Here is a 23771-nt window from a genome sequence, read left to right as displayed (position 1 = left end):
AGTGACCAGCGGGGTCCATGGCCTGAGCGTACAGTCACGGCGCAGAATGTGGACCCACTGTAGCGTACCGCGTAGCGGGATAGCAGCTGGCCAAACAAGTATAGACAATGTCTATAGTTCTAGAAAGGGTACCTGAGGCAGCGTAGACAGTAGAGATGAGGCTCCAGCAGTAGGCAGGCACCAGGCGGGTGCAACACAGCAGATGCAGATGAGAGCACAACACGATTCCAACACTTTGAGGCACAGTAGCACGGGATACGGGGTACTAGAAGCAGGAACGAGAACACTGGGAACTGGAAGACACTAGGAGACCATTTGCAGAGACAAACTAAGGTAACACAACAACGCTCAGGCAATGAATGGAAGGGCATAGCCTTTTTTATAGTCCAAAGGCATTCTGGGCTAATGTGCAGATATTCTGCATGTGCGTGTACTGGCTCTTTAAGGCCGAGCACGTGCGTGCACGCACACCCTGCGAGAGCCAGTATCGGGAGGTGGAAGTGAGTGCCTGCGTCTCCAAGGAGGTAAGTCAGGACGACGGTCCGTGGCAATAGACGTTACACCATGCTTCACTGAAGGGATGGTATTGGGCAGCTCAAGACATGATGCTTAGAATTGAGGCCAACAAGTTCAATCTTGGTTTCATCAGACCGCAGAATCTTGTTTCTCACAGTCTGATAGTCCTTTAGAGGCTTTTTTTTTTTGCAAACTCCAGGCAGGCTTTCATGTGTCTTTTTCTGAGGAGAGGCTTCTTTCTGGCCACTCTGCAATGAAGTCCACATTGGTGGAGTGCTGCGGTGATGGTTTACCTTCTGGACACAGGATCTTTGGAGCTCAGCCAGAGTGATCATTGGGTTCTCGATCACCAAGGCACTTCTCCCCAGATTACTGAGTTTGGTGGAGTGGTCAGCTCTAGGAAGAGTCCTGGTTGTTCCCAACTTCTTTGATTTAAGAACTATGGTGGCCACTGTGTTCTTGGGAAGCAGAAATGTTTTTGTGCCCTTCTCCAGATCTGTGCCTCCACAGAATCCTGTCTCTGAGCTCTACAGGCAGTTATTTCCTCCTCATGGCTTGGTGTTATGCATTGTCCGCAGTGATACCTTATTAAGACATTGGTGTGTCTTTCCAAATCATGCCCAATCAAGTGAATTTACCACAGATGGACTCCAATCAAGGTGTAAAAACATTTCAAAGACCATCTAGAAAAATGGGAGGCCCCAGGGTTAAATTTTAAGTGTCATAGCATATGGTCTGAATACTTCTGTCCATGTGAAATGTGAGTTTTTCATTTTTAATAAATTTGCTTCTGTAGCGGCGACATATTCTACAGTGCTGTACAGAGATTGTCATCACATCAGATCCGTCCCAAATCGGGCTCACAATCTAATTTTTCTATTTCAACACACACTAGCACCAACTTTAAAGAAAGCAAATGATCCTATCAGCATGGTTTTGGAGTGTGGGAGGAACATGGGCTGTCTATTTGCTAGCATAGCGTATTCCTGAGTATACATGTGTGATCACTGGGACACCCAGTGATAAGGAGAACGGGGGACCGAAAGTCCCCCGAAGTTCTCCATGAGAAACCTTCCGGGGTCTGCGTCCGGCAGCTCAGTAACAATAAAAGGTGCGCTGATCATGCAGGCGCACAAGGGCAATCGGTGCTCCATTCACTTCTACGGAGCTGCCGACATAGACCCCGGAAGTCCAAAGTTTTTCATGGAGAACTTTAGTAGACTTACGGTCCCCCTTTCTCCTTATCACTGGAGGTCCCAGCGATCACACATGTATCCCCTATCCTGTGGATAGGGGATACATGTGTTCTGTAGGAACAAGCCCTTTAATGACAGAGGGGGGAGATACCTCCCTGCTCTGCCGTAGTTTTCAGTGGCGTTGCGCTGTAGCAGCCATAGCGGCTGCTAGAGGAGCCTCCGGCCATGGGGGGGCCATGGGCACGTGCCGGCGGGCGGAACGGGCCCCCTCATTTTTCGGGCCCCGTAGCAGTCGCTATGGCTGCTACAGCAGTAGTTACGCCATTGCTGGGGGCCTAACAAAGGTCCCCAGGTCTTCCATCTTTGTGCTCCTTTTAAGCCCTGCCAGCGGTGGTGGTCCTAAATAAAAACTACAGCTTGCCACACAAAAAGATAGCCCTCACACCGCTCTATCGACAGAAAATAAAAAGTTATGGATCACAGAAAATGGTGACACAAAACATATAATTTTTTTAACACATAGCTTTTTCTTTGTATAAGTGATAAACATAAAAAAATATATGAATTTGGTATCACCGTAATCATATTGACCTGCAGTTTCCAAGCACTTTATATGGTACATTAAATGGTGCCATTAAAAACTAAAATTCGTCCCGCAAAAAAACAGGCCCTCATACGGATATGCAACAGAAAAATAAAAAAGATATGGCTTTTGGAGTTCAGAGAGGAAAAAAAAAAAAAAGGTCAAATTGGCTGTGTTTCTTGTTAATAAAAGCTATAGATAAATAAACATGTCTTCAAAAAAATAACATTTACAAATATATAAAAAAAATTAATAACTTGTCTATTTGTCTCTTTTATAACAGTCTAGTGCTTTGTAGTACGTATCTTAAAAGGGAACCTTTTAAGTAAATATAAAACATATAATCTGAATGATTTGGGATCTAGTATACAGTATATTTGCAGGGGGGGGGGGGGCATAAATATGTTATGGGCAGGGCTGGTAGTCAGAATGGTGTTCAAATTGTATATATATTTTTTTAACTTTTTCTCCTTTAACGCCAAAATAATTCTTGCACTTGAAAATTCTTGTCCTGTGTTTCTAAGCTTTGTTTAGTAAGTGAAAAAGTAAGGCTTTGAGAAAAAGTCATGAAAATATAATTAGGAGCTTCGCCAGCCTTAGTCACCCCAAAAAAGCAACATCCTCAAGTGCATTTTATTAAAAGCAAATGCCAAAGTACTGTACCTAGGAAAACTAACACTGCATGTGGAATTCTGTGATAAAAAGCTTTGAATTCCCAGGCTTCCCTAGCTAAGCCCCACCGGTGTAGTGAACCATGAATCTCCGGAAATTGAATTAGCGTATAGCTGCAATTATTTTATACAGTGCCGTCGTGATGGGAATCTGCTTCACTCTGAACACCAGGTAACAGGAAAAATTAAAAGCACAATAAAAAGAGAAATATATTTCTAACATGTTTACTAATAATATGCACAGAGGTTATGGAAATAAAGAGGTTTGAATGCTATAAAGCAGACCGGACACAATTAAAAATAAATCTAAAGCTAGGCAATTATGAAAAATTGATGACATAAGAGATAAAGCAAAACCTCCACATTACAGAGTTGTTCTTAATGCATTGCTTGGACGCAGCTTGTAAGGAGGTTTATTTGTTCTGGCATATGCAGTCCAAACATGTCGGTGAAAACCTCGATAAAACTTTAATCAATGACTGAAATGATCTGTTGAGAAGTCAGTATAGGAAAATCATTTATCTCCACATCTGCATGTGCAGAACGGCAGAAACAAAAGCAGCTCAGCAGTCTTTACTGGAGAGAGTATTGGTATGCCAATACCTTGCCTACTAAATTATAAGGACAATATTTGCCAAAATAACAATCAACTGTGAATGGAGAAAAGTGTGAATTCAGCCAATCAGTTTTAAAAAATTATAAAATTAAAAATGTTAAAATCTATATCCCCTTGCAGCTTAAAGGGGTTTTCAGAGATTATGAAAAACACAGAAAAGTACTTATATGTGTCTGAATGCTCTTGCTACTGTAGCTCATAAGTAGCTATTTTTCAATTTTATTAAGTTGCCCACCTCTGTGCACACTGTTGTTTACACTTTGCTAGAGCTTATTGTGGGCGGGATTACATGTATAGGACTACAGTCCCCATGATTCCACTCCACTCTAACAGACATTGCCTATTTTTATAGCTGCCTGCATGCCACTCTATTATAAGGTGTAAGGTTGTGCTGTAATTACTCACTGTCTGCTACTGACATCTCTGCTGTTCTGCTGCTGGACTGTGAAACAGGATCCCTCCAGAGATAGGGGGGAGGGAAAAGATAAAAGGCATGTGATAAGTGATGTCCGTACTACAGGGTGGGGGAGATAACCATATTTTCAGTGTATAGAACGTCACAAAAGCAGGAGATAAACACCAGGAGACGGGTCATGTGACTGCACGTGAGACTGGCTTACAGAGACATTTCAGCTACAGACAGTACATAATAGTTTTTTATTATACAACAGTAAGTGACTAATCTTACTGCAGTTACATCATTTGCACAAAAGGCCTAAAAACTCTTTAATCTAATTATTTTGGAGAATAAAAAAAATGTAATGTCTGCTCCACAAACAATTCAATATTTCAATGTTGAGCCTCCTACTGTATATAAAAAAACAGTGCAGACGAAAAGTCGGTGTGTTGCCCGCAAGAATCAATTATATTCCTGTGGTCATCTGCTAGTGTAGGCTACAAAATAGAAGTAATTTTTCCATTTTTCTCTAATAGCTTTTATGCTTAAAGTTTTTTTCACACCATTTTAGCACATCCATAAATGCTTAATAGGTAGGTATCAGACTGTTAGCACCTTGACTGATCATGAGAACAGAGGGCTGTTGTTTCCTTATCTTCCATAAGCCTTGGAGAGTGCTCATGAATATGTCCTAGTTCTCATGAACACAACAAGACATAGGATCCATATCACATGGATCCTGGGCATGCATTTCAATGGGGCCATGCATACCGCTGTTTGAAAATACAGTCATATAGAAGAAATGATTTATATGGAGTCTGCACAAAAATAATTTAGCATGATCCATCACATTTCTCCTCTAGAACAGGGGTCTCAAACTCGGCCAGGTAAATGGGCCGCATATAGAAATTGGCTGAATGGGCAGCGTTTAGCAGACACAAGAATGTTAAGATTGGGCAGCCCCTTCTTAGATAGTGCCACAGTGCCCTCTGTAGATAGTGCCACAGTGCCCTCTGTAGATAATGCCACATACCCCCTTGTAGATAGTGCCTCACACACCCCCCCTATAGATAGTGCCACATATACACCCTCTATAGATAGTGCCACATACACACACACACACACACACACACCTGTAGATAGCTCAATTGGGGCTCCCTCTAGGAGTAGAATCCCCAGCCAGAGCGTTGCGGACGCTTTGGCCAGGGATTACTCTGCTAGAATCGTCAGGGGATCCTCCTGGACCAGAATGTGATGTCAGGAGAAAACCCAGAGCAGGAGTCCTGGGCAGAGTGATACTAGCACTCTGCCTGGAACTCCAGCTCTGCTTCGACATTACTGTCCATATATGGACAGTGACGTCAGGGGAAACGCCAGAGCCGGAGTCCCAGAGCAGAGCGCTAGGAAAGTCCCTGACATCACTGTTCAAATATGGACATTGATATCATGCGCATGCACAGAGCCGGTGTCCCGGGCAGAGTGCTAGTAGCGCCCTTTCTGGGACCGCAGCTCTGCTCATGACATCACTGTCGATATTTGGACAGTGATGTCAGGGGAAAACCCAGAGCCAAAGTCCCGGGCAGAGCGCTACTAGCGCTCTGCCTGGGATTCCAGCTTCGATCCTAACATCACTATCCATATATAGACAGTGATGTCAGGGGCTTCCCCAGAGCAGGAGTCTCAGAGTAGAGGACTAGTATAGTCTCTGCTCTGGGACTCCTTCTCTGGGGAAGCCCATGACATCTGTGTCCATATATGGACAGTGACTTCAGGGGCTCCTCCAGCAGAGGAATCCCCGGCGAAAGCGTTGGCAATTCTCTGGCTGGCTGTCTACTACAGTGAGCTGCGTGATGGCATGAAAGAGTGACGGCACGCTCCTCCTTCAGACTGCTCTCTCCTCTCCAGAGGGAGCTACGGTGCCCTGCGGGCCGCAGATGACAGTCTTAGGGTTTGCATGCGGCCTGAGGGCCACATGTTTGAGACCCCTGCTCTAGAAGCACTGTTTAGTATTTTCAGTCAGAGATATGGTATACCACACTTCATTATATAGCCCACATAACGGTACACAATAGTTTTTTTTTACTATATTAAGTGACTAAATGTAGGAAAAGGGTTGTTTTCTTCCAGAAACCCTTTTGTCTATAGGCTACATCTGATAACGCAGCTCAGCCCTATTCACTTGAATGAAGTTGGGCTATAACACCACACACATCCCCTAGATAGAGTGGTGCTGTATTTCTAAATAAAGTAGTTATGTGTGTTTTAAACTCATATAACCCAATTAAAAAGTACTTGTCAAGAGGCCAGTGCACATTCAAAAAAACATCGGTATGATGTCCATAAGGGAATAATTTAGTGTACTCTAAGAGTGCCTACTACACATACCCCTGAATTGGATTTCAGGAGGCTAAACATTTATTTTGCCATGCAAATAAATAGGACATTTACATGGCATAGTGTGAGGGATGGATGATGCTTCCTACAATCAGCTTTCCTACAATCAGTACCAATAAGTAGTTAACTAAACAAAAAGTTCTGTCCTTGGTACTAAAAGAGTAGTCAGTATAGAGTGGCAGCATGTTTTCATGACATTTTATTTCTGTTATGTACCCACATTCCATAAGACTTGTGTGGATTTTATTATTAAGGAACAAATATCTCTCAAGTGACAGATTAATTTCTTTGGACATTAGACATAAAAAGAATGTCAGTTGCCAATTTTAGGAATGTCATCTGTTTGGTATGATTAGTGATTAAAGTGACACAGCAAGAAGAACAATTGAACTTATTTGATAATGTGTAGCAGCTTTGTAATCCTTTAGTCCAGTTTTGTGCATAAGATAAGAACCAATTTCAAAACTATATTTTGCAGGTGGTTCCCCATGTCTTTAAGTGTAAATTAAACTGTCTTCAAGTATTAATTAAGATGACATATTTTAATTTACCACAATGTGAATTTCTCCTAGCAAGAAAATTTCTTTGTACTCTCACATAGTAGATGGGGGGGGGGGGGGGGGCATGCTAGGTAAGTATTGCTTTTTTGGTTTATTTATTTCATTTCCAGCACCTAATAAAAAAAAATTCACATCCCGGATAAGCCCTTTAAAACCTCATAAAAATTGCATATACATGCACTCAATGTATTTCTTTGCAAATTAAACTGCATGTTACTTGTAGAGCAAAGCTGCTGTGTTACAAAAAGTCTGTGTGACATGTCCTTGCCTAATATATATTAACATGGTAGGTATTTCGATTAAGATCCACTTTTGTGGTGCTTTATAAAATATACTCAGTGGTCTCCAACCAGTGGCTTAGGAGTAACATGTGGTTTGTGAACCCCAGTTGTGTGGTTCTCAATCGGAGCCTCGACTTATGACTATATGCAGTGACTACAATATGACATACAAAATAATGCAGACATATACTAACCTCCATACAGTATTAATTTGGAAGGAATAATATCTATTTTCTTTGGAACACTTTATTCACCACCTTCCCTTTGCCAATCTGCGACTTAAGAGACAACTACTGAAAAGCTAAAGCTCCCTTGTCTTTAAGACATGCCAAGTGTCAAATAATTTTCTGCAAATTTTATCAATGTCTTGGGGTTTCCCAATGATAAATATCTTTCTTCATACATGTCTCTTCTTTTCTTCATACATGTCAGTAGACTGTGGCTCCCAACCTTTCCAAAGGTACCAACCTCTGTTGACCAAGTAATTCTATACAGTATAATAAGTGGTGAAAAACACCTACGCGGAGCTCAAAAAATAGTTTTGGTGCAGCCTTTTCTACTTCCTCTCCCAGCAGAAATATTCAAACCGACCACAAAAGAAGAATTTAGTCTGGATTGTGAACCCTTCCTTTGGTCTAAGCTGTAGACTCTATATGCTCCAGCACCACTGTGCTGGATGTGAATTTTGGACCTGCACTGACCATGGAGACTAGTTGAACATTCAATCATTGCTCCTCATATATGTGTTTCTATCAGTTTTCCCCTCTGCGGGTTCAATTTTTAACTCTCAGTTTTGTCTGAGCTAGTGGGTGGAACCTAACTGCTATTATGTCGCCCATACACAGCATACATAGAGAAAAGAACATCCTGCTCCCCTATCTCTATCTATCCAATATATTAAATGGAAGCTGTAGTAACATGCTGGATATTACACAACAATTATAAGCAGCATAGTTGAGAATCCAGAACTGGGGTGAGATATAACCCTTAATAGAAGCTGCTGCACATCTTTGTGTGTTTCCTTCTCTGCACCTGCTCCCCCTCTGCTCTCCATAGACTTTTATGGGTAGCATCTGTTTCTTTCTCTCCCTGCTCCCTCCTCTTGTATCCCCCCTCCACTCTCCATAGACTTTTATGTGCAGACAATGTAGAGACACAGACCCTCATCCTGCGGTTCGTCTCCTCTGCTCGGTAACTAGAGACAAATTTTGCTTAATAACAAGGGGTAAATAGCAGATTACAGGAAGGAAGACATGTGGTGACAGTAACCCCACCGAATTTGCATGGTTAACACTATAGTTTAACATTAAGCAAATTACAAAATGTATATATATCAGGTATAATTTTAGATCAGCATAAGTTGTTTTAAAAAATGATTGTCCCTTTAAGATGTTCCTGCTAATGGGTGGACATCTCAAGAAGTGTTATATAATGATTGCTGATGGTGTTCACCCAGACACTAGCAGTCTTTACATGTCTAACATGACCAAAATGAGCCAACAACAGAAAAACTAAACAGAAAAAGCCATTATATAATGACTGTAAAATTTATATAACTTACTTTAACTAAATAATCCCAAAAGTATCTCTACCGGAGAGAACGGACATAACACTGTGATACTGTAACATGGCATTATGAATATCTGTGTTTTAGACCTCACTTTAAATTCTCAGGAAAGCAAGTTCATAGTAGCGTAAATATTTTTTTGCTGTCATTCAACCAAGAAAGAGGTAGAAACGAGTAATGTGGCTTTTATGCACAGTTTATTATCAGACATTAAGCAGTGATAAAAAAAGAAACATACACTAAGAAGACAGATACAAAGATTGCCACAGATGTATGGCTTTTATGTAAATTGACAATTCTCTGACATTAATGTCTATTTTCAGGTACCGGTTTATTGTAAAAGCTGAACGAAGAAGCAAAGCTTTCAATTTTACAATAACTGACACCTTGTATACAAATCTCTGTGTAATAATATAATTGTGCAGTGAAAGACATATACAGTGGGTGGCATAAAAGGCCAATAAACAATTATTTGTAAAAGACAGACTGAAGTGCTATAAACAGCCCATTGCCGGCGATCCGAGAACAACCAGACCAGACTTTCAGTGAATAATATGTTACTATTTTAATACTTTTGATATATTACTGTTGCTAGGTAGTGAATTCCGCAGTTCTAATTATACATACCCTTTTTTACCATTAATTCTATCTTGGGTGAATTAAAGGGAAATGCAACTCAAAATACTTAGTTCTACGTCTGGGAGACACATATTAAATTTTCTGCCAGTCATCACCCACCTCCTGCCTCCCACACTGCACTGTGTAAAATAAAAAAAAATAAAAAAAATACAATTGCCTAATACTTTCTGCTTCAGTCCTAAGGCCCATCTCCCTTGCCCAAATACAAGGGACAAAACTGCTGGTGGTATCCCAGCAACAAACATTAATGGTACTTTTGTAGAATACAGGGTGGTCTCCACCAGAGCAAGGAGACACAAAGTGGTCACCTCTGACCACAGGGCCTGTTTGTAGGCAGCTGCTCAAACGCATTCTGGTGTATTCCGTATAGATTGGTTGTTTAGTTAATTAAAACAATTATAGAATAAGATTTTAAGAAAATCTGGGTTAATAGAGGGAGGTCCCTTATTCAGAACACTCATCTATTAGAGAGCAAAGAATGGCTACTATGGGCACCATGTAATGCTTTGATGCTCCTGTGGTGGCGCTGCAGGAAAATTAAACACTTGCTGCCTCGTTCCCCCACAGATTACAGCTGATCATTTGGACACCCTGCAATCATCTAATTATTTGGGCCATTTATAACAAAAATGGATTGTCCAAAGAGCCCTTTAATGATTAATTATCTTAGTTTTCCGTTAATGTAAATCATATGTGTATAAGATCCACAAAGATTTACAATAATTATATTATCAAAAACAGTTGAGGAAGGTCAATAACAGTTGGTCACAATCCCAACCCTATTATTAGCATCACTGGAGAGTATTACTATCTACATATACTATGGAGTCAGGTGAAGCATGCCACAATTTTTTTTTACTTTTGGATTCGTACCTATGAAATTGGAGGCATTTGTAGGCAGAATAGAGGACTCATACCAGGGGCGTTACCAGGGTCTTAAAAGATCGGGGCACAAGCCCCAAGACATATATTTAGCCCCCCACCCAAAAAAAAATATAATTTTTTTACATATATATCGGAGATAGCATATCTATAAGACTTAAAGGGAAGGTGTCACGAAAAATTATTTTTTATGTTATTGCTTTTATTATGTCATTAAAAAAAATTTTATTTCTTTGTGTTTTTGTGCCGTACATTTTTCTTTTTTCTATCTTTTACTTCTCTATGGGGGCTGCCATTTTTTTTTCATCTCTGTATGTGTCGATTAATGACACATACAGAGATGGAATACGGCACATACATCCCCATAGAGAATGCGAACGGGAGCCGTTCCAGTCACTATAGTGTACGCCGTCTGTGTGGGAACGGCACATGCGCCGCTCCCACACAGTCCAAAAGGAAGGTCTTCGGCAGAGCGGCATCCGGCGCCATTTTTATATGGATCGGAAGCCGTGGCCGGACAGTAAGATGACTACTTCCGGTCGCGGCTTCCGTCCATATGTTCAGAAGCAAGGACAGGGAGCGGAGGCAGCGACAGCGGCGGCGGCAGGAGCAGGTAAGTTATGTTTGTGTATGTGATGTGTGTGTATGTTCGTGTTATACTGTGTGATTACCACTGTATCTAATCCTCCTACACTGTGCATTCGCTCAAAAATGGCGGCACAGTTTAGGAGGTTTAAACATTCAACCCCCTCCTTTCTCCTGGCACTAGCCAGGAGAAAGGAGGGGGGATTGTTTGAGCACTCTAGAGCGAGTGTGTCTTCTCCAATTTTGCAGCATAAAGCAATGAGGTTGCTTTACCACATGCCAATGCTGCAATTTTGGGAATTGCTCCCTCTCGTGACCAGCACATGGAAATGTTATAAATTAGAATCTAATTTATAATATTTCCTGACTTGTGAAAAAATTTGAAAAATTAGAACAATGTGTAATCATTTATATACTAACTGTTTAACTAAAAAAAATAATAATAATTTTCTAGCGACACATTCCCTTTAAACTCCTATAGCTACACCGCTGGATAGAATTGGATGCATTGTCTCAGCAGATAGTATCATACATGATAGGCTTAGATACAGGGCCCCAGCAGACAGTATCATGCATTAAAAACTTAGGGCTCACTCGGACGAGCGTGAATCTCGTCCCTGTGCTGTGCGTTGAAATAACGCACAGCACACGGACCCATTGATTTCAATGGGGCTATTCACACATGCGTGAGTTTTCACACAGTGAGTGTCCATTGCGTGAAACTCACTGCATGTCCTATATTGGTGCGTTTTCACGCACCTAGTCGCCTATTGAAGTCAAGGGGTGCATGAAAACCACGGACAGCACACGGACAAGATCCGTGCACCCTCCACCCATCTCTGTACTCTGCTATGCTACTGAACTACCCTGCTAAGTTCTTTTAAACTTGTTACATTAATAATAAAATTGGAACAGGAGTTCCTTTTACTTACCTTCAGCGCTGGATTCTGGTTCTCTTTCTTCTCCCAAAGGTAAGAATAATAATAGTTTTGCTTTTGTATGTGTTACTAAATCATTTTGTGTTTGTGTTTTTTTACAGGTTCGATCACTGGACTACGTCGGATTCGAGGACTACTTCGATGACTGCTTTTTTTATTCTCAATAAAATGGTTAATGAGGGTTGTGTGTATTTTTTTATTTCAATAAAATATTTTTTTTACGTCCTTGTATTTTTTTAAACTTTATTACTACTGCCTTATTATTAGCTGCTGGCTGATTGACAGCATCCATTACTAAGGAGGGGCTTAGTGTTAGCCGGTGCAGAGGGTAACACTAACACCCATTATTACACCAGTAACCACCGCCACCAGGGGTGCTGGGAAGAGCTGGGTACGATCCAGTACCCGATCATCTGTAGGGATGGTCGGGCAATGGGGAGGCGCAGGCTAGTGTTATTAGGCTGGGAAAACTGGGAAAACAGTGGCCCTTCCCACCCTGGTAAAGTTAGGCTGTAGCTTCTGTGTTGTATCTGGCTGGTTATGAAAAATGGGGCATGTCATTTTTTCCTATTATTTATTTTAAAAAAATAATGATGTGGGGTCCCCCCCAATTATCATAACCAGCCAGATACAACACAGCAGCCAAAACCTAGCATTACCAGGGTGGGAAGGGCCAGAATAACCATTTAATTGAAAATAAAAGAAGCCGTCATCGAAGTAGTCCTTGAATCCAACGTAGTCCAACGACCAAACATGTAAAAAAACGCAAACACAAAAAAAAAACACATTAGTAACACATGTGGTAGGCTTAGATACAGGGCCCATGTGTGATATTGTCCGTTAGACCATGTATCTAAGCCTACCACAAGGTAGGCTTAGTACAGGGCCCCAGCAGACAGTAATATTATACTGTATAAGATTACGGTATGCTGGGGCCCTGTATCTAAGCCTACTATGTGGTAAGCTTAGATACAGGGCCCATCAGACAGGGTCAGACATGGGCCATGTATCTAAGAATACCATCTGGTAGGCTTAGACACAGGGTACATGTGTGACACGGTCTGTTAGACCCTGTATCTAAGCCTACCACAAGATAAAGATTAGGATATAAGATTACTGTCTGCTGGGACTCTGTATCTAAGCCTAACATATGGTAGGCTTTGACACAGGGTTCATGTGTGATACTGTCTGTTAGACCCTGTATCTAAGCCTACCACAGGCCTTACGCTGTGCTCAGGAAAGGAAGATGGGTAAGTATGTGTCGTTACTATAGTAACAGAGGCTCATCTATTTTATTACATAGACTCAAGTTACTATGGTAACTTTTATAGATGCAGTACGGGCGGCCGCGGCCCGGTCACAAATTGTGACTGCTGCGACGTGGTCGGAATTGAGACCGCTACGACCCGAATGTGGCAGTCGCCGGGGATTTGGGGCACCGGGCCAAAGAGTCTTTGGCCCCGAAGGCCCGGTGCTAGCAACGCCCCTGACTCATATACCTCTATGGCAGCCCTATTGCAGCTGCGTAAAAAAAAAACAGAGCCATAATACTGTTGTATGCATGATCCCTTCCCGTCACATTCACATTATCTTATATTTGACAATGTAGGAGTGGAGACAGCACTCCTGAATAGCTGATCCCCAAAGTGGTTGCTATTCCTGACACCATGGTAGTTATGCTAATGATAAAATGTATATATTAATTTATATATTATATATATTACAGATATTAATTAAAAAATAATCGTTCTAATTTAAGTGTATCAATATATTGACCATCCCTGATCAAGGGAGAGGGATAAGCATGTCCAATTTAAATCCATGACCTTTAAACCAGTCACCAAGGCAAGATAAGGAACAAATAGGCTCAGTTGGCATAAAATTGACATCCCCGGGTTAAGCATGCCATGAAGACTATTTACATGGGATTAAACGCTAGCTAAAAGTGATATATGTACCAACAGTAGGACAGAAAGACTTTCTAGCTATTACAGTAGATTTACTGACATACAGTATAAGGAATATAGTAATATAGTAAATGTTTGGTTTCCATTACTGTTTTAAGTCATGTAGCATGAAGTCGTTAACAGGAATAGATAATGGCATATCATTTTAATAGATTCTTTCATTTTCTTGTACACAATGCTCTGCCCAAAACTACATCTCAGCTACTTCTCAATTTGTGCCCCCCCCCCCAATAAAAAAAAAGACCAATGTTAATAAATGACTTAAGCATAAGAGGAAAGTTTAAAAAACACAAACCCGAACTGCCTCTGACTTCTTGTGGAACATCTCCTCCATGTCCTTTGCAAGTTTTTTGACAAGTTGAAGTCCATCTATTTCTTCTATAGAAACTTCCTTCTCAAATTCTTTGTATTTCTGAGGGAACAAAACATGGCACTGATAAAAAAAAAAAATTCTATAAAACTTGTAAAGAGTTGTAATAATAATGTAACAGGTCGTTTTAAACAAGTAGGCAATCATTTTTTTTTTAACACAACAATAAAACTGTAAATGGATGGAACCATCATCTAAGTATCCAAAAAAATCACCCCTAAATATGTTTTTATAGCCTCATGCACACAGCAAAGTCAAAGCTTCTGTAGAAACTGGTGTAGTCACCCGCCTAATATCATAATCTCTGGTATTGATAAAAAGTCAGCAGCGCTTTTGGCCCAGGATTTCTCCAATCCCCATTGCTGAAACAGGAGACTATAAGTATCTATGAGGTAGATAGATAGATTAGATAGATAGATAGATAGATAGATAGATAGATAGATAGATAGATAGATAGATAGATAGATAGATAGATAGATAGATAGATAGATAGATAGATAGATAGATAGATAGATAGATAGATAGATAGATAGATATGAGATAGATAGATAGATAGATAGATAGATAGATAGATAGATAGATAGATAGATAGATAGATAGATAGATAGATAGATAGATAGATAGATAGATAGATAGATGTGGGATAGATAGATAGATAGATAGATAGATAGATAGATAGATAGATAGATATGGGATAGATAGATAGATAGATAGATAGATAGATAGATAGATAGATAGATAGATAGATAGATAGATAGATTTTATTTTTATTAACTTGAAATAGGACGGCAGAAGAGAAATAATCAGTTTTTTTGTCGTTTTTTTAAATGTAGCTATTTATTTTTTTCCTTTAAAGACTATATTGGGGTTGGCCATATTGGAGAAACACATTTTCTCCCTGTATTGTTCATACAGGCAGTGCAGTAGGGTGTGTGTCCTTTATGGCAGCTTCAATAAATGTTAGTTAATGGACAGAAAAGTGTCTATACAATTACACTGTCCAGGAAGAGATCAAGTTCAGCCTCTTCCCCAGAGACCAGGATGCGACAGGGGAGCTGCATACAAAGCCATATCTGTGTGTATAGTGTTACTATTCTGACTTATCTAAGACACTAGTAGTATTATTAAGCTATCATCTGTCATTAAAGGGGATGTCCAGTCCCTAAAAATTGATGGCCTTGTCTCAGGATAGGCAATCATAAACTGATTGGTCGGTTTCCGACTCCCGGGACCTCCGCCGATTGGCTATTTTTAAGGGGCTACATCGCTCAACCGAGCACTGCTTTCCCTGCCTTCCTGTCACTGCTCGTACTGTGAGTCACACTTGCAATGGCTACAACCTTCTTGCATTGAATTAAATGGGAGAAGGCTGTAATACTCTGAACCGCCACTACAAGCATGTCGGCGATTCACAGTACGAGCAGATAAGGAATGATGGGGAAGTAGCACTCATACGTGCGCTGCGGCCCATTCAAAACAGCTAATTAATGGTGGTCTCGGGAGTCGGACCACGACCAATCAGATATTGATGGCCTACCCTGAGGATAAGCCATCAATTTTTAGGGACTGGACAATCGCTTTAAATACCCTGCTCTATAAAAAATAATTAGATAACCCTGCTAAACCTGCCTCTGTCTACACAGCACAGCTAAAAAAGTGAGCAGCAGAAAACAGGAAATGTCAGCCTATTGTGTGTGCTCATGTGTTTCGTTTAAAAATAGGAATATTTCTCAATTTGTGTATATGGATAGTCACATAAAATTACAAAATGTTTATAATAAAACTTGATTTTAATAAAATTTAATTTTCTAATGGCGCATTTGTATTTAACTATTAACAACCCATGACGTTCACCAGCAATAAAGTCCTTTGAAATCCCATGGTGTCATTAAAAGAGCATTTTTCTAACACAAAATAACTACAGACTAACATGTAACTACATGCCAAATAACCTAAAAAGCCTTAGACTTCTGCCACTTTAAGCTTATAAATAGTCTCCTGTGAATTCGCACTGGACTCTCAGAAAATAGAAAACTGGTATTGATACAGATGTGCCTTTAACTGTTTTACTTTACTTTAATGGATATTTAAAAGGAGTTAATTAATTTGAACTTTAGCGCTGAAAACCGGTTTGCCTTTAAACCAATTTATGTATTTCCTGCAGAAAACAGAATGACCATTGATGGTTGCAGAAAAAATTGACATTACAATTAACTTTATCTCATTCAGTCTAACGCCCATCTAAATAATACGATTAGTTTGTATTTAAGAGTAAACTAGGTGACCAATAATATAAAAAAACACGCTTGAATTATTTCATCTATTCTTCCAACTAGAGGAATCTCAAAATATGGAAACCTTGTTTTTTTCGGCATCACTAAAAGCATGTACTTACCTATAAGAAGCTGAGGTTATAGCTTCCATACTACTGATTATAAACCTTTCCATAGTAATTCTTTGCCTCTATAGATATCTATAGATCCTGTTTCTTAAAACATAATATGAGAAGAACTTCTTGATGGTCAATTTACTATTCAATATCGACCAAACAGTACATAATGTACCAAGTATGAATTGCTGACATTATGGTAGCACTTTTTTTTTTCCATTAGCCCCTGAGAAGAACATTTTAAATAAGTGAATGAAGAACATGTATAATGTGTGGGAGCATTCAGGTTATAACTTTTAATGTAATATTTAGCTAGCTTTTTCTTCATTAAAAATGGAGTTGCTAATTTCTTGGTAACACCAAGTACAGAGAAGAAGATAAGGGGGCTTCACGTTCATCATTAGAAATGTAATGGCAAGTCTGTGGTTCTGGTGGGCCAAGGTTCATTTTACCTTTTACTTTTTTACATAGCGGGCCCCCCACATAATGGAGACGAAATTGGTCTTGTCACTTAATGCTCCTTAGATTAGAGCGAGACTCCCAATGTAAATGCTTGTTTTTTCCAGCAGAGTCAATATTTCAGGGCACAAAAAGGTCTACTAGACCCAAAAATCAAGCTGGACATGGACATCGCATGGACATGAAAACAACTGAGAGTATAAATATTTTCCAAGTAGTCAGAACAAATAATTGAGACAAAATATAGCTAACTTGCCCGTGGTCACCAACCTACCACACATTAAAATGGGTTGTCTCGAACCCTTACAATATGCTATACTAGTATTTAATAACAAAGAGAGGCCCCATTTATGACCCCTTTATATTAGGTATAGTGGAGAACCGCTAACGAGAGGTGGCTCTCACTCTAGTGGATTCGACCAGGCTATCTATTACATTGTCTTCCATTTATTTAAATAGCTGGAATCCAAGGCCAAGGCTACACATAGACTTTTTGTAGCACTACTGATTGATTTTATTGAGGTACAGCTGCAGTCCAAATGAATACATTGAATTGCATGCAATCATGTGGACTGCAGCTGTCACCCAAGTGTTAAAATCAATCAGAAGTGATACAAAAAGTCTAGGTGTAGCCCTGGCCTAAGGTTACATTTTTAACGAAGTTCATTTTGAAAGAAGAAAAAGCTAGCTAAATATTATATGCAGTGATGTTAAAACTACGATTACTAAGAAAATGGGTTACAAAAGAAATGATAAATTGTCTTGTCTTCCGTTTGGAGTCTTAAGTCTTCTCAATGGCATCGTTATGTTCTTCGGAGAATGTCTTCGACCAAAAAGTTGTGCATAATGAGTTAGCTTCATTCCGTGCTTCAAGTAGTAGAAGAGGTTTGATTAAAAAAGTGGCCGATTTATACAAGATAAGCATGAATAAAAGTGGAACGCATATAAAACCAGAATCTTCCTCCGGAGATCTTATATGATATAGAATTAAGAAATTCCTATGTTCTTTGATCTTACAATGTTTCTTTTAAGACCCAAAATCCTCAGTTCATCTGCATTCGCCTGTCATTATGTCAGTCAAATCGCAAGGGGTCGGCAGTGGTTTTGTGATCCATTACGAATTAGGAATGCAATCAGTGAACAATGCAGCTAAATTGCCAATCCTGCCTGTCACACAAGGGCCTGCAAGTTTAATTGAAGATTAACCAGTTTATATCTTTGTGGCAGAGAAGAAAGGAAGAAAAAAAAGCAGAAAACACCGGAGACCACTTGTAGGGCACATATGACTAAATTGTAAATCGAAAACTCCAGACTTATTTAATTATTTATTTTTTTGCCCTGGCCAAAATGTTTTTGACTACTTCTAAATAAATCTTTATTTGTTTAAACAGTCAACTTTGGGATGAAGACGGTAATGGAAATCATGGACAAAGGAGAAACCGAAAAGCTCAGCGCTATCCCACTCACAACCGTGTAAACCACCACCCTGTTACTGCAACTAAGGAACTCGAATAATGAGCCACTTTTGTAGCCAAATATATTCTTCTTCGAATTGAAATACAATAGGGTATACAGTAATTACTTGGCATCACAATTTATTAGTGTTTCCACTTGTTAAGGATTGCTTAGATCTCACAGTATCCATTATCATCCTTAAATTAATTTGGTAAAGTCAGATGAGTGTCTCATACCTATATCTTTATCAATTAAAAATTAATTCTACTAAAGTTTTTTTTTTTAAATAAAGAATTACCGATGCAATGTACACCAGAAGGGGCAACCAATGTAAGAAATGCTCTACCAGTTCCCCAACGTGAAGAGGGATTAAGGATCCTTATCCTGAATCCCATTAACATTTTTCAATCTGGTTGTGCCAGGAACATACAGTATAAAAATGTTTTTCCTCAGTGATGGATTCACTGTCAAATAAAGATCAACGGGACATAGTGCAATACATCCAGGCTCTCATAAAATACAAAAACTCACAAACCAGGATGAACACAAGGTACAAAACTGCATATAAAATTCAGATTAAAAGGTACACCTGGAGTCCAAACACTTAACTGAAGTTTTGCCTTGAACGGATTCTTCCGGGACGACCGTTCAAGGCGAAACTGCGTCAGCATCTGGACTGAACGTAGACATTTTATCAGACTTTTATATGAGATTTTGTACCTTGTGTACAACCTAATTTGTGAGTATTAACAAACCTGGATTTGAGTATTTTTTGGTGGCCTGGATGTATTGTGCTGTGTCGCTTTGATCTTTACTTGACAGCGAATCACAGGAGATCACTGAGGAAAAACAGGAATTGAGACACTGGGTATTCGTTGGATTCAGGAGAAGAAGGTCACCTTATACACAGATAATAATAATAATAATAATCTTTATTTATATAGCGCCAACATATTACGCAGCACTTTACAATTTAGAGGGAACATGAAACAAACAATATCAGACATTACATAGTGACAAAGTTCATTTACAATTCAAACCTGGGTAGTGAGGACCCTGCTCGCAAGAGCTTACAATCTATGAGGACATAAGGGAGACACAAAGTGTAACAGTGTTTGTTCTGTACAATAGTCCGGCCATTTTTATACACATGCGGTGGTAACATAAAGCTGCATGAGCCGGTCACCAGCCACTATCCGTGTATGACGGACATGAAGAGAAGGAGTGTGAGGGAATCTTATTCTGATGACTAATCTAAATGGAGGGCCATGGAAAGGAGTCAGATTAGGGAATGTTATAGGCCTGTCTAAATAGATGTGTTTTCAGGGCACAGATAGGTATATACTTAGCCGCTCTGACAACCCATTGAATCCATAAACTGAGTTCAATAGTACTGAAGGTGTCCTCCTTTTTTTCTCTAATCCACCTTGAGGAAAGGTAAAAACACAAAGGTCCTGGTGCAGCAGTTGTCAATGATGGTTGCGCTTCGTAGTTCTACAGCCGTCACTGGCTTCTTCAGATGTTTTCCAATAAGCCTACTTTGGAGCCGACGACAAAACGAGTAACACTGCCAGTAACTTGTGAAAAAGCATAAGGTATTTATTTCTACTCACAAAGTTTTAAAAACAGCATTTAATTAAAAACGTAGCACACCAAGTTATCCCAACCCTGGGTTTCGCCGTATCGCCTTCTTCGGTGGTTTTTGTAACATTGTTTTCCGGCTCAAAATAAGATATATTTGCCTTCGGCTGTTTAAGATGAATAGTGTATTACTCTGTCTGTATTTGTGATCTCGCATCACCTGTCATTTCTCACTGAGTATTTTTGTGAATGAGTATAGTGGGCTCTCCTTATTGGACGATCACAACTTGGACGATCACAACTTGTGATCGGTCCAAGTGTAACAGTCTTTCTTAATGAGCGTACTATGTCTCTTCCCTATAGGATTAATTACACCATGAGACTTTTCGTTGCTCAGGGCGCAGTCGTTCTTTTGGGAGACACTTGAGTATAAATTTACCTTTATCTTTATTAGCTGAATATTAAGGCTGTCATATCATTAATATTTTATACTAAAAAAAATTGCAATGTATGTACAATTGCTATCTGTAGGAATGTTACAGGTTTTTTTGTTTTTATTTTTGAAAATGCTATGATCCGTGTGTATTCACAAATTTTAAATATGTATTTTTTTTAATATAACTTTTTACGATTTATTATATACTACATATGATGTGGCTACACATGTCATGTTTGTGTCACATATGTTACAAATACAACTTGATTCGTTTTAAGGGTGGTCTGTTCAATGGTTTATAAGGCACTTGTGTTACACGCCTTGTATGCCCTGGAAGAAGCCGGTATGGCGAAACCCAGGATCAGGCTGACTTGGCGTGCCACATTTTTAATTGCACGCTGTTGTTTGTGAGTAGAAATAAATACCTTATGCTTTTTCACAAGTTACCGGCAGTGCTACTCTATTTGTCATCTCCTCTATAGTAGGCTTATTGGAAAACATCTGAAGAAGCCAGTGACGGATGTAGAACTACGAAGCCCAGCCATCATTGACTACTCCTGGTCCAGTACCTTTGTGTTTTTACCTTTCCTCAAGTTGGATTATAGAAAAAAATGGAGGACACCTTCAGTACTATTGAACTCAGTTTATGGGTTCATTGGGTCGTCAGAGCGGCTAAGTATATATTTATCTGTGTATATTTTGCAAATGGTTCTTTTGGATTTCCGACCCTTTTGTTGAAAAAATTGTGCGTAACACAATTACACACACACACACATATATATATATATATATATATATATATATATATATATATATATCTGTATTTATACAGTTATTTTTGTATATTGAGACTGTAGGTCGCCTTATACATATCTATTTAAGTTTACACTTATCTTTTTGTACCAGATTAATGCACTTACAGACTGGCTTCCAACCCCATATCTCCACGTTTTTTTTCCAGTTATTGACAATTTCCTAACTGCTTTGGAGACACTAATCTATATTCTTCTTTCTTGACTTGTTCACAGCTTTTGATATTGTAGATCATCCATTATTACAACAAACTCTTCCTTCCCTGCACATCACAGATATAGCGCTCTCTAGAATCACACAAACCAGTTCTGGTTCTCACCTTGTCTCTGTTGGTGACCTCAAGGTTCAGACCTGGGCCTCTTCCTCTTCCTCCTATTTGCCTATGGTCTCAGCAAAATATATTTAGTCTTAAAGTTTTTAATATCACTTGACAATGCTGAAATTTACCTCTCTGGTTCAGATCTTTCTTCTTTCTGGTCACAGTTTCTCTATCGGTTGTCTCTTCCTTCTTTTCCTCCCATTTCCTCAAACTCAACATGGACCAAACTCAGGTCATAATCCTTCCACCATCTCACGATTCCTCACTTCCACGCCTAACGATTGCAGTAAATTTCATACTTTCTTCAATTTCAAAAGCTCTCTGCTTCAAAGTAACATTTAACTCCAACTTAAAAATATTTTCCACGTCCACTCCTTCCTCAAGTACATTATATACAATTTCCTAATAGATGATCTGGGTATTAAAGGTACACTTTAGGCTATGGGCACATTGACCTTCAGTGCAGCTTTTTCCACTTCTGCTTGTTGTATTTTTAGGGCAAAAACTGGCAACAGGGATTACTGCCCTCAATGAGGTTGTATGCATATGGAGGGCAGATACGTGGTGCATAGTGAACGCTGTATGCTGGACATGCCAAGTATCTGCTTAATATTATCAAGGAGCTTGGGATGCTCGAAATGCACCAGGCCTATGCTCTTTATAGAAGTCTATGACCCCCTCAAGGGCATCCTTACCTGACTGTACCCCAAGAGGAAAGGTTACACGGCTACTGCACACAACCCAATGAGCTATAAAATAAAAGTAAATAAAAAGTAGGTGGAATTTTTGAATTGTTTATGTAATACAGGCAATCATGGGAGCAGAGGAAAGGGGTCACCATAACAAAGTTAAAATGGAGCCCCTCTGCAGTTGGTTGACACCACCATACCCCTAACCACTTGACACAAGAGGGCTTTATGCTTGATTGCTGCCCCATCTCCTTTTCCAGATTCTTAATTTCCCACGCTCTTGTTTGATAACATTGTAGGACCTGTGGATCCTTGCGCAAGTTCTCGCCACCTATCAAAATAAGGAATTAGGTCGACCTGGTGGGGCCCCCTCTCTCCAGGGACCCCATATAAGCTGCATCATTTTCCTCTATGTTTTGTATGCATTTATAGGCAATCATTAAAGTTATTTAGCTTCTGTCATGCTTTCAGCTGCTATTCAAGATCTTACTTAAGAATATATCCAGCTGGAATAGCCGAGCACGGGAAAAAAACTAAAATACTGTCGATTTGTATTCTTGTCAGGGAACAATATGTTATACAGTATTCTCAATGCAATGATAATCCTAATTGTATGCATTACAATGCTGTCTCTGTCTTCTCTACTGGTCTAATCATTATCTTACTGCTGAACCATTCCCTAAAGGAGCCTTAGAATAATCAACAGCATACATGAACATGTAAGGTCGAGTCTTCAATGACACACATTGTTCATAGTAGTGAGTATATTCTCTAGTAGTAATAATAAAGTTACTTTTCCTGCAGGCACTTCAATAGAATTTAAAGATTGTGATAGTCACACTGCATTATTATTTCTTAGAGGTTAGAGGTTCTATATAGTATCCTTATGACAAGGGGTAATTTTATACCTTGCATAACTCATAGGGTGAAATACTAATTCAGAATTCATGGGACCAGACAAGCATTAGATTATCCAACATTCTGGACATTTACATGAATATTAAAGCAGCAAATACACTTAAAGAGGCTCTGTCACCAGATTTCCAAACCCCTATCTCCTATTGCAGCTGATCGGCGCTGCAATGCAGATAACAGTAAAGTTTTTATTTTTCAAAAACGAGCATTTTTGGCCAAGTTATGAGCATTTTTATATTTATGCAAATGAGCCTTTCTTATGTACAAATGGGCGTGTTTAAAGTTATGTCCAACTGGGTGTGTATTGTGTTTGTAACATCTGGGTGTGTTTACTTGTTTTACTAGCTGGGCGTTGTGAATAGAAGAGTATGATGCTGACGAATCAGCATCATCCACTTCTCTTCGTTACCACCCTGCTTCTGGCAGTTCAGACACACAGCGTGTCCTCGCTCATCCGACGCGATGAAGTTCCTGTGGGAGGAAGTGAGTGACGTCACAGTGTGATCTCGCGAGGACACGCTGTGTGTCTGTGCACTGCCAGAAGCTGGGTGGT

The 23771-nt window shown here is 39.6% G+C and overlaps 1 protein-coding gene across 2 annotated transcripts in view; it reads right to left on the bottom strand.

Moving 5' to 3' along the window:
* Nucleotides 1-23771, bottom strand: part of CACNA2D3 (calcium voltage-gated channel auxiliary subunit alpha2delta 3) — a 753617-nt gene that overhangs the window by 552189 nt on the left and 177657 nt on the right. For both annotated transcript variants that reach the window (XM_075833901.1, XM_075833902.1), the window contains exon 3: nucleotides 14088-14204. In XM_075833901.1, the coding sequence (XP_075690016.1) occupies nucleotides 14088-14204 (117 nt within the window). The remainder of the gene's footprint in view (nucleotides 1-14087; nucleotides 14205-23771) is intronic.

The sequence above is a fragment of the Rhinoderma darwinii genome, chromosome 7 (genome assembly GCF_050947455.1).
Source record: "Rhinoderma darwinii isolate aRhiDar2 chromosome 7, aRhiDar2.hap1, whole genome shotgun sequence".
NCBI lineage: Eukaryota > Metazoa > Chordata > Amphibia > Anura > Rhinodermatidae > Rhinoderma > Rhinoderma darwinii.
Note: the sequence above shows the minus strand (reverse complement) of the source record. Positions and strands in the feature narration are given on the sequence as shown.